The 12,293-nt window shown below is 41.5% G+C and overlaps 1 protein-coding gene across 1 annotated transcript in view; it reads right to left on the bottom strand.

Moving 5' to 3' along the window:
- The window catches only part of LOC138283541 (forkhead box protein M1-like), a 135,795-nt gene extending 131,166 nt beyond the window's left edge, over positions 1-4,629 (bottom strand). The window contains exons 1-2 of the mRNA XM_069221481.1: positions 4,538-4,629; positions 4,159-4,448 (exon numbers count right to left, since the gene is read on the bottom strand). Of these exons, the coding sequence (XP_069077582.1) occupies positions 4,159-4,448; positions 4,538-4,629 (382 nt within the window). The remainder of the gene's footprint in view (positions 1-4,158; positions 4,449-4,537) is intronic.
- Between the last annotated feature and the right edge of the window lie 7,664 nt (positions 4,630-12,293).

The following is a 12,293-nucleotide window of genomic DNA, read 5'->3' as shown; positions in this document are numbered from 1 at the left end:
GTCGGCACGCCTTTGCCTTCCCTCTGCTGCACTGGTCCTGTCTGCTGGCTGTAGAGGTGGTATGGGATCGTCATCCTCATCTGATTCTGTGTCACTGATTTCTATAGGTATGCCCCTGGTTGTAGCTATATTGTAAAAGATTGCACAAGTAGCCACTATTCTACATGTGGTCTCTGGACTGTACTGTAGTTCCCCTCCACTTTTGTGGAGGCAATGGAAGCGACTCTTCAGCAGCCCAAATGTGCGCTCCACCACGTTGCGGGTTGCCCTGTGTGCTGCATTGTATCTCCGTTCTGCTGGTGTTGTGGGATTGAGGTAGGGCGTCATCATGTAGGTGCGCAATGCGTAGGCACGGTCTCCTGGAAGGGACAGAGGGTGTAATAAGTAACTGAGCCATCTGACATGGGTTCACCATCTATGCACCAGTGCACAGAGTGACATTACCTAGTAGATATCCTTCACCAAACTCCCCAGCTAGCAGTTTTGTGTGAATCCCGCTGTGGCGAAAGATGTAAGAATCATGTGTGCTCCCTGGGTACCTGGCCACGAGATCAGTTATGATATAGGAGGCATTGCATATCACCTGAATATTCATGGAATGTTGGTATTTATGGTTTCGGTACACATACTCTGTGGCTGATGGTGGACAGATTGCCACATGTGTGCCATCTATGGCACCTAGGACGTGGGGGAACTGTGCTATCTGGTAAAACTCTATTTTTGTCTGCTGTATTTCCTGTGGGGTGTGGGGGAATCTGATGTACTGCTGGAGTTTGCTTAGCATGGCGTTGATAAATGCAATGAAAAATTTAGAGAGGGTACTCTGTGAAACCCCTCCAGCTGCTGCTATGACCCTTTGATAGCTCCCTGAGGCAAGTAGGTGTAGGGAGCATAATACCTGCACATGGGTGGGTATGCTGTTAGTCCTTAGTGTTGTGTGCTGCAGTATGGGTTGTAGCTCATCTATCAGATCAAGTATCATGGCTGAGTTCAACCTATACCTGTCATACACTTCCTCCTCTATCAGGTCAAAAAGTGTAATGCGCACTCTGAAAATGCGCTCCTGTCTCCTCCTCCCTCTCCTCAAACCTGCCAAGATCCTCATCCTCCTCGCCATGACGTAGAGTGCAGCCATTGTGGAAAAGAGTCTGAGGCATTCTGGGCCTCTTTATATAGGTTGCACCTGGTTACCACCTGGTTTCACTTAGTGGTATTTTGCATGTGCAAAATGCCATTCTGCGAAAAATCGCAATTTGCGATTTTTTGAAGCATCTATTTGCGACTTGGATTTTGCGAATCGCATTTTGCGCCTCGCAATTTCCCACTGGACATACCGAATCGCAAAATGCGACTTGCAAAACCAGGTCGGAATGCAAAAAAAAAATAATCGAAATTTTTGCGATTTCTTTTTTTGGTCTGCGAATGCCTTTCATGCATCGCAGACCACGTTTTTGCACTCGCAAACGGGCGATTTTTGCGATTCGCACCGTTTGCGAGTGCAAAAACTTTTGATACATCTGGCCCCTAGTCCCTCCCTTTTAGACATTCCCCAGCTGGATAGAACCTCCTGGTGGTTATTCATTCTTGCTCATTCTTTTCCTCTGAGTCTTCTCCTTGTTCCATTTCATGCTGGCCATCCGTAGAATATAAGGAGTAATCTCCTTATCCTGAACTCATTCCCTTGGAAAATCTGCTCAGGAAACTGAGTTTCCTGCAGTATTTAAGTACGAGGCAGAAAATCTTCAATTACACTTTGAGAAGAAACTTCCAAGCACTACAACAGGACTGTTTCGGCAGCCGGTTCCTCCTACATCTTCCAATTTTGAAGAGGCTTATTTACCCAGATTTCTTTGAAAACTTTATCAGGCAGCAAATGGTGAGTTGGATCTTCCTGGTGCAGGTGGAATGGGACTCATATTAGTTATTCTGAATGGTCAATTTCTTTAGGTCCCATAAGAGGTTTTGTTATCAGATCCATTGAAAAGAAGAGTTTATACTGCCCTTAGGAAGAGTTATGGAGGGTTGAATTTGACTAAGGGAACATGAATTTACGTAGACTAATCATCTCCATTTTTTGGGAAAGACTTCAAGCAGCAGTGACTGCTGCTCAAGCATGTAAACACTGTTCTAACCTTATGGTAGAAATGCAAAAATGTTGTTTGGCATAAACCGTGACATCCTAAAAGCATCAGTTTTTTCTACTGCATCCAAATCTGAAGAATGGCAACAAATCCAACTTCAGCATTGGAAAGCAGACTCCTAGAAGGCAGGTGTTCTCAATTTATCATTTAACAGATCTTAACTCTTTAGAAATGAGTTATAGCGGCTCCTGCATTTAGCATTCAAAAATCAGGAACATGCTCAGGCCTTGAAACCAGTCAAAATTAGCAGACCCTTCTCGCTTTCCCTTTCTTAATGATCCAAAACACTGTCTCGCTCCAGATGGGTGAGGAAAGTTTCAGTCTTCCTACTTTCAATCCCAACATGGTCAATGATCTAATCCTTCCTTACCAAAATCTAAACAGAGGTTCTCACTACGCCACCTCCCTCATCTAGGTAGGAGGAGGGAAGCCTCTCTTAATCTTTTAATACATTTTGAAAAATTCCGTCACAAATGCCTCAGAGGTGAGCACGATTCATCAAGGATTTCAGTTTGAATTTTGGGAGATCCCATCAGATTCTACAATTCCAAAAGCTCGGCCCAGGCATCCTATTCAGCATCAAGTAGAGCTGAAAGGAATCTCAAAGTAAGCTCGGAAGTTGGCTATTCTTCTTGTCCCTTTAAATGAGCAAGGCAAGGGAAACAACTCCTCAATGTTTCTCATGTTGAAGGCTTTAGGACAATTCAGACTAATTATCACTCTGAAAGGTATGAAGACCACGTGGACTGCGCTTTCACACTGGTGGCTCTCCACGTGTTCGGTATTGTTCCAAGTCTCTGGTGCACAGCAACACAATTCTATTTGCATTTAAAGAGCTTATCACATGAATTGTTTCAACAGTTTTTCCAACTGGCATCTTAAGATGATGTTTCTTCTGACTGGCCACTGCCTGATTGTACACTTCAGTAATCCCTTTACCAATATATTTCAGATTGAATGTGCTTATCTCACCCAAGTTACAATGTGATTCTCTCATCTAATTTCTGGCAATATGTAACAACTCAGTTTTCCAAGGAAAATGAAGATGAAATACTCCTTAGAAATGAAGTTCAGGTTGTTTATTGAGTATCAGCAAGGACCCCTGACCGCAGTCTCCTCCAGCTGCCCAAGCCACATGGAATTCCATTCCCCACCACATTGTATGTTCCATAGCTTGTCAGGATCAGTACAACGACACCAATACATAGAAACAGATTTATGTAACATGCCACACGATCTAACACATCCCCCTTTCCATAAATTGAAACAATCATAACAATAAAAAAAACTATGATACAAAAAAATAAATGAATGAACTTTCAACATAGCAAAAAAAAAAAAAAAAAAAAAATATTTACAGCTTGGTAAGAATGCACGAAAAGAATGCACATCTTAACCAATCTATGAAGAATACTATGAACACACAATCACCAGGTTTCTTAGGTTTCATCCTAACACGATTAGATGTTCTATTTTCAGTGATAACAGTTGCAGCTTCCTTAGTTCGAAAGAATTGTCTCACTTCAATTTCACTGCACAAAGTAACCTTCCTCATGTTCCACCATTTTCCATCTGACAATCTCACCCTATTCCCTTTGGCTTCAAGAACTTCTTTAGGATCTGACCATTTAGAAAATCCTTTCATGAAAATTTCCCCTGCACGCACACAAACTTGCATTCCCTTTTCACATCTTTTCCTCCTTTTTAACAACTTTTCATTATGTCTTTGAAAATACTGGTCTTGGTACTTCCTAATGTTTTCTTTCATTACGCCTACCTTCAGTCCTTGTCGATTTGTCCTTTACTTTCAAACAGGCACCGCCACTGTGCATGACACTCTAACTTTCATTAACATGAATGGAGTTTCCCCCCATCTTACATACCCTGGCAAAGTGCCCTAACTTTTCACACCTAAAACACTTTGCTTTATCAGCAGGGCAATTACTCGCTTCCACTGTGTGTCTTACACTTCCACACCTATAACAGGTCTTCCTTCTGTCCTGTGATTTCATCAAACCATTTTCAAACTCTCCGTTACTACTAGTGCGTATGGTTTTCTTTATCGCATTTACCGCTGCATTTTCATTTTCATCTTGCTCTATTTTTTCCTTGAATGCAATGCTGCTCATTTCCTTCACGTAATGTGAAGTGTTTTCCATACGTCTAGCTAAGTCTATGGTTTTTTCAAATGTGGGATTTTTCAAATTAAACAACTTCTCTTGAATCTTAATAAGATTGGTTCTATTAATCAACTGATCCCTTATTATTTCATCATGTATATCTTTAAATTTACATGAAATGGACAATCTTCTCAAAACAGCAACATACTGCTCGATAGTTTCACCATGCATATGAACTCATGAAACAAATTTGTGTCTTTCTACCACAATGCTTACTTTTTTCCAACATTTTCCTCCAAAGCCTTTAAAGCATCTGCATACTCATCCTCTACTGTCTCATCTGCATCTGAACCTGCATTCTCATCCATATACTCACCAACATTTATAGGTAACGTTCTCAAAACTCTCCTTCCTTGTACACCAAAACAATACTTCAAAATGGCCAGTTTCCTTTTTTAAACAAACATATCCCCCTCCATGGCCTCCAAATGTGCTTCAAACATGTCTTTCCAATCTTCCCACGCTATACTAGGAGATCCTGGTTCTTGCAAGAACACTGGCGGTGCAGGTATGGATTGTTCTGCTTTAGTTACACAAATTATTTAGGTCTACCTGTTAGAAATGCAAGGAAATGCCAACATTTCTTGCTAGATAACCTATCACAATTACACCTAAATGTATAGGCCAACTCCTTCTAATAATCAGATTAGTCCAAAATAACCTTGTGAGGTTAGTTTGAAATGTCTCCACTAGATGAAGCTCTTGCTTCAAATGTCATCCAAGTATTTCGACTTCTCTGCTCCAATTCTAAATCACATGGTACACTTCCTTGTCATTCCTTAACAGGAGTCTGATATTGTTCTAGACGCTGTCCATGTCTACGTTGTGACGTATGCTAGCTGTGCCGCTTCACAAAGGAATGTTCAGATGCCTACGATTTTACCAGTGCGCCCCAAAGAGTCTTGATTGTGCCCCCGAACTTCAATGTTGGCTGAGTCTTGAATTTGCCTCCGATCACCACACACCATGAAACTGCAACTGTAAGTACGATGTTCATGTGGCCGTGTAATTAATATGGAGTTTTTTTTTGTCTCAGCATCTTCAAGGCAATCCCATGGCGTACATTCCACACTTTAGTTCCGATCACGCGTTCACAGCGCTCGAGCAGCTTTTCCATTATGGTTCACGTGCTTCACAACGCAGTTCCTGTGCAATGCCGACAGTTTAATAACTATAAAATTAGCTTATGAATGCCCTTGTTTCAAACTTCAACAGTCATGCAGGACAAGCAATCTGCCGTCACAGTCCAAACTTCCCTGTACGATTCAAAATATACCAACGGTCACGGCACGGTAGGTCCCCAGCTCAATCCTTCATGCACATTAGTAATCAGCTGGGTTGTGTCAGACAGTAACTCAAATTTCAAAATACTGGCTGCGATTGATCTAAGTACACCGGTAAGTACACCAATCTGTTAAAAAGTGTTTTCAGGGGTCCAATATCCTCGAATGGTTTCTACAGGTTCCAATCACAGAGTGCTAACATCCATATCCTATCCTCATCACCACTTTTCCAAGTAAAATGAAGATGAAACATTCCTTAAAAATGAAGTTCAGGTTGTTTATTAAGTATCAACAAGGACCCCTGACCGCAATCTCCTCCAACTGCCCAAGCCACCTGGAATTCCATTCCCCACCATGTTCTATGTTCCATAACTTGCCAGGAGCAGTACAACAATGACACCAATACATAGAATAATACATAGGAACATGTTTATGTAACATGCCACAAGATCTAATACTAAGGCCTATATATAAGCTTGTCCAGATAATGATCCTATTATGTAAAAACAATCGAATCAGCGTCAACCTTAGATACAGACACTTCCGTGCATTAACTGACTGTGAAATTGAGGAGCTGTACTATTACTGATTTCATCATGTAACAAACATTGCACCTTTAACTCATATGTATCATTACACATGAGAGAAGAAGGTTCTTCTTTGAAAATTGGACCCCAAGTTGGCTACCCTGGAGTCAAGGCCAACAGCCTTTTGTTTGGAGATTCGTCTATAAAAGAATTAAGTAAATATGTGACCACCTTCGCCTCCATTTACAAGTTCCCCCAAAAAAAAAAATGTTTTCAGCCCAATGGGTTTTTGCCATGGCCAGCAGAGGAAGTAGCCGCTTTGCTGGTCGTGGTTCCAGAGGTCAAAATGTCAGAGGCTCCAATACCTACAAAACCCGGGAGTTTAGACCACAGTTCTATCCCCAGAGAAGTCAGGGTATCCGAAACAGGGGACAAAGGAGCATCTGCGCAGCAAACCCTTTAGGTAAGTTCTTACTCCATTCCTATTTCAGTAGGGGGTCGGCTAAACGTCTTCTTCAACAATTGGCAGTCCATCACCACAGATCCCTGGGTGCAGGATTCAGTTCAAAATTATTTAATACATCTCTTTTCCATACCTTTTCAATCTCAAACCCCAGAACCCCTGCATTTTTCCTCAAGAGATGATAACGTTAACTCAAGAAGTAACTTCCCTCCTTCAGAGGAACACTATTCAGGAAACCTGTCTCCATCCAAAGGGATTTCTAAGTTCCCTCTTTCTAGTTTAGAAAAAGAAAAAAAAATGAGACCAGTCATCAATCTCTAACAGTACAATCAATTTGTAGTCTATCACCATTTCGACATTGAGACCATCATCCATCTAAAGGATTCTTTGTTACAAAACTATTGGATGGTCCGTCTACATTTACAGGATGCATACTTAACCATTTTGATTCACCCTTCTTCCAGAAAATACTTTTAGTTCCAATGGCAGGGAAAGGTTTACCAGTTTATCTCTCTCCCTTTTGGTCTCTCTTTAGCTCCTGGGTGCTTAACCAAGATATTGAATCCTGTTGTTGCTATTCTCAGGTCTCAAGGAATAGGTCTTACCATTTACCTGGACGATGTTCTACTCATGAGCCAATGTCTGTCAACTCTTCAGTCCCAACTACACAGCACTTTCATTCTATTACAAGATCTGGGCTTTCTCATCAACTCAGAGAAATTGATTCTCATTCCCTCTCATCAAATGAAGTTCTTGGGATTTCTAGTAAATTCAGAGTCAGCTACTCTCCACCTCCCAATGTCCAAAGTCAAAGCCTTCAAAACCAAAATCATACACACACTTCTCTCCCCTTACATTTCTCTCAGGAAGCTTGCCAGGATTGTAGATCTTATATCTTCGTTGAGCCAGGCAATCTATTCGGGACCCTTTCATTGTCAGGCTCTCCAAAGACCCAAAATTCACCACCTTTGAAGGAGTTTGGCTTTTTCAGATCTAGTCCCTTTGAATCCCAAGTCTCATCTAGAGCTTCAGTGGTGGATAGACCATTTAGAAGAGTAGAATGGCAGGACAATCTTTGTCTCAGCCATGGATCTTCTATTAAAATCAGATGTGTTGGTGCGCCTGGTGCTTAATAAGTAAACTTGCAGGGGGACGCGCGTAGGTCGATGAACCTTTTGATTTGCATGGAGTATCCTAGCCATGATGTGACCAATGTTTCCCAATAATCAATACACAAAATTCAATAACCATTAGACAAGTCATTAATCAATGAAGATAATAACAACACACCATGCCTTTGCAGCCATTAATAACCACAACTCAACTTTATTTCCCTATTAGTTACAGTACTAAGTCATGAGATTAGAATGAATTTAATTCAATTCAAGCAAAACCTGCATTAATTCATTAGAAGGTGCCAAAACATAACCTAATGAATACTTGCATCAGTGTACATTCTAAAGCATGAGCATAGGTCAACAAATGAATCAAAGGCAATAAGTCAAATGTGGTCATGGAGTTCAGCAAGTCAGTCTGTCAAACCATTTGTCTCTGTAATCTGTCAATCGTCATAGAAGGAAAACCCTCACCTAACCCAGATTAGCATCAGCATGTGGGACTTTATGCAAAACAATTTAGAACAAGAATTTAGAAAACATCTAGCTAGGAAAGCTATTAGACAGCGCAGTTGGTACCTAGAAAGAAAAGGCACAAAAATATAATTCAGTCACATTGTCATATCTACCTATCCTCAGTATGGGTCAGCAACAGAGTCAGTCTTCGTCTTCAGGTCATCAGTTGATCAGCATCACACCAGGCTCTCAGAGAGCATGAGCCCAATGACAGAATCTTGAATCACCTCTTGCAGACTATCCCCTAACATCTGATCTCTCTTTCCTCTGTCACGAAGTTATGTCAAAGTCACCAAGACTATCCCCCATTTCCTAATTGGTCACTTAATCATACGTTTTTCTCCTAACCAATAAAGTTTGTAAACCAAATCTATGAATTCTAATATTTCACATGTCGTTGATCAGTCCACTTTATGATGTCCTCATTATCTGGCTCATCAGGTATCGAAAATGTTGCATCTTCTTCTCCAGTCAGTGTCTTCATTGTTCGAGTCCTGAGAAAGTACATCCAGTGCGGCGCTTTACACACCAATCGTTACATTTCTAATTCCATCATCTCCTGTCCTTGGGTTCCCATAGAAGCTTCAGCTAAGCAAATTTTATTAAACAATGAGCAGTTCACGGTTAGTTCATCTTGTCAGCGCTTTTCATTAGATGTTAAGAAATACAGCTTCTGCATGAGACCTGGCAAGACTAGGCCAAGACACTCGCTAAGTTAAGGCCTACAATTATTGCAATGCATAGGTTATATCTTTCAATATGACACATTACTACGTTAATCTATTACATTTTCAATATTTCATATATGTTATTTACTTGTTTAATATAATTTGTGAATTCTAGTGGCCATTCTCCAAGGTCACAATTTCAAACATGCACATTATTTTCCTACATTAATCATTTTCTACCAATTTCATTATTCAAAATACATAAACATTCATTAATAATTTCTATTTAAGACATTTGCGTTAACAGATGCAAGCCGGACAGGTTAGGGTGCCCGGTGTGGACAGACCTCGACTGAACGCACATGATCCTTTATGGAGTCCAAACTGCACATAAGTTGTTTAGAGCTGCTTGCAGGCTCCTTTGCAATTCAGAGCTTCACCAAGGACAGAGCAAGATGTTCCATCCTCCTTCGCATGGACAATCTTTCCGCAGTCAGTTACATCAATCACCTCGATGGCACTCGGTCAAAACCTTTGACAGAACTGGCAAAAAGTCTCTGGGAGTTTTGCCTCCATTGCAACATCTCAGTTCAAGCAGAATATCTCCCAGGCAATCTCTATTCCATTACCGATTGGCATTTTTGTTTTCTTCCCTATTCCAGGGACTGGTGATTACATCCTTCCATTTTCAAGTCTCTCCATCTAAAATGGGGTCCTCTTCAAACAGACCTATTTGCTTCCAGACTCAACTCTCATCTTCCTTAATACTTCAGCTGGAAACCGGATCTGGTAGCGCTTGCAATGGATGCTTTTCTTCAGGACTGGTCCTAGAACATCAACTATGCCTTCCCTCCTTTCATTATGATCACCAGAGTGCTGGCCCAAGTTCGTCATCAAAGAGCCACTCTAATTCTAGTGGTTTCCTTTGGCAATCGCAGGTTTGGTTCCCAACCAATGTTCCGCGCACCCTTCCTTCTCCCACCGCGCAGGCCTCTCTGCCAAGCGCGTACGATGTTAGTCACATCACAGTGCATCACATGTCACTGCCTCACGCGAGAGAGCGAAATTGTACGTCAGTGCTACGTTTAAAAATAGAAACAACACAAAAACACAGTCACTCTCTTCGTGGCAGATTGGCGTAGGTTCAACACCACCAATTTACGGTGATGCTGCAGTTCTGACAAACTGTACATTATCCTCTGATGAATGCAACAGCTTCATTAATGAAAAGTAATCTGCTCCTTATGTCACCACAGGTTTTGCTCACAAAAATGGAGAGTGATTTGCAAAGACCATTGATTATTAAGTTGCTCTTTGAGCTTTGAAAGACTGACCAGAGTCCAAGGGATAATCAGGATTGTCAGAAGTCTTTGTGAGGCCTGAGGCAAAGCATAATGGGAACCTTGTGGACAAGTATTACTGAAAATACAATCCAGGCAGAGAAAACGTGGCTTCTAGTGCCATCTTGTGGTAAGGACATTCACGCTGCCTCTTTACTAACAAAGATGATATGCCTGCTTTCATTTGCTAGAAATCTATTGTTTTAGTATTGCTGAAACCGCGCGGGGACCGGAGGCGAACTGCTCTTGTTGCCCTCTCCCTTCTGAAACTCTGAATATAATCAGGAAACCGGGCCAAACCCTTAATGCAACTGTCACATTCAATTTTCATTCACCTTCCTCTACAATCAGTACCACTCCCCCATAAGACTTTGAGAAAGACCCCACCCACCCTGTTCACCTACACATCACTGTACATATCTGCCCATCTTGCCTCCATGGCGTGCTGGCTGTATCCTCTCTCTTTCAAGTGGGAATCACAGTGGAAACGGGTTTTGAGGTCAGTGAATGTCAGCATTTCTAGTTCTGTGTTTCTCAAGTACAAGCCCTTGGATGCTCCTGGATGATCTTAGACCCTTTGGCATGGTCAGCAGTGTTCACTGTATGCCCGTAGGTCACTCAGGAGACTTCAGACAGCATCAGTACCCTGCATCCAGTGCAAGCGATGGGCAGCTTCCCTGTCACTCTCTGGTGGATGGATGCTAAAGACCCCAACTCAGTCGGGCACATCAATGGATATCTTTGCATGTCCCTGAAAGCATAGTCTTCTAGCGGCAATAGGCCCTCTGTCAGCAAAGGGCACAACCCGCACAGCCATCTGGTGGCAGAGCCCTGTGGAAGTACTCTTACATCATGGTCTACACTCTTTTGCTATTTGGGCTCCTGGTTCTCCGGGCAGCCAGGCATCATGGCTTCACCGCCTTGTGAGGCATTCTGACACACTACCTTCAACACTAAGGCCATGTAAAGGTTGATCTAGATGTCATGGTTATCAGTCTCACGTCATGCATCTCACTGGATGTTGAGTGTCTGCTCACATGCTTTTATATTTGCAGATGCCCTTTATAGCCATTAAGTCCCTGTCAAAATTGAGGGTGTTTTTCATAATGTTAAAGGCATATGTCTGATATCAAATATATTTTTAGTGGTTGTGAATGAACACAATTGGCCTCTCTCTGCTACTTTCCTGAGGTCAATTGCCTTGTAAAGTGATAGAGATCCTCTGAGCTACCTCTGAGAAGCATCAGAGGAAAGCCACAAAGAGGTGTCTGGGATAGCAGTTCCTCCATGGCCCCTTTCCAGAACTAGCATCTGATGCAAAAAAAGCAGTCACACTCTGAAGACCACCAATAGCTGATTTAACTTTTCTTGAAGTCTTCGTCATTAAGGAACAAAATGTTTTTTTTCTTCCATTAAAAATACTCAGAGGGATAAATCTACTAACAAAATATAGATGCAGTTATTAGGAGTCCCACTCACACCACATTACTGGTGAAAAAAGTGTGTCTCAACTGAAAGAGAATAAAATGAGAAAAAAAATGAAATCCAACACCAAAACTAGTTGGGAAACTATTGTTATATAGTAAAAAGTATAGAATATTATGTATAGGGACAAAACAATGTTTTAAAAAATTATTTATTTTGCCAGTATACTGAGAGAGTAGAAACGAACTGACAATGACAATATGTTTGCCTTAATTTGCAAATACATGCTAACATAGGCATGCAAAAGTGTACACAGACTATTTCTACTTCCAAGCTGATTCCCTTTGTTTGTGACCTATTTTCTGTCCCACCACCGTGCAGAACTACTTGGCACCAGCAATGAAAGCTTACAGAATAAAAGCAGCAACCACTACTTGCATGCATTAGCACATTCAAGCCAGACTGTTGGCTTTTCTAGTCATTTTTGTCAATGTGTTTAATGTCCCTCAAGTCTACTATTTCCATCTTCAGTTTAACAAGATGACAGCAAGTTAAGGACAGGATTTTGAAAGAAATGAAGAAGGTCCTATTGTGGATAGGAAGGTGCAGTGTTTTAATAGGTTGTTGTCCAATTA

The sequence above is a fragment of the Pleurodeles waltl genome, chromosome 3_1, assembly GCF_031143425.1.
Source record: "Pleurodeles waltl isolate 20211129_DDA chromosome 3_1, aPleWal1.hap1.20221129, whole genome shotgun sequence".
NCBI lineage: Eukaryota > Metazoa > Chordata > Amphibia > Caudata > Salamandridae > Pleurodeles > Pleurodeles waltl.
Note: the sequence above shows the minus strand (reverse complement) of the source record. Positions and strands in the feature narration are given on the sequence as shown.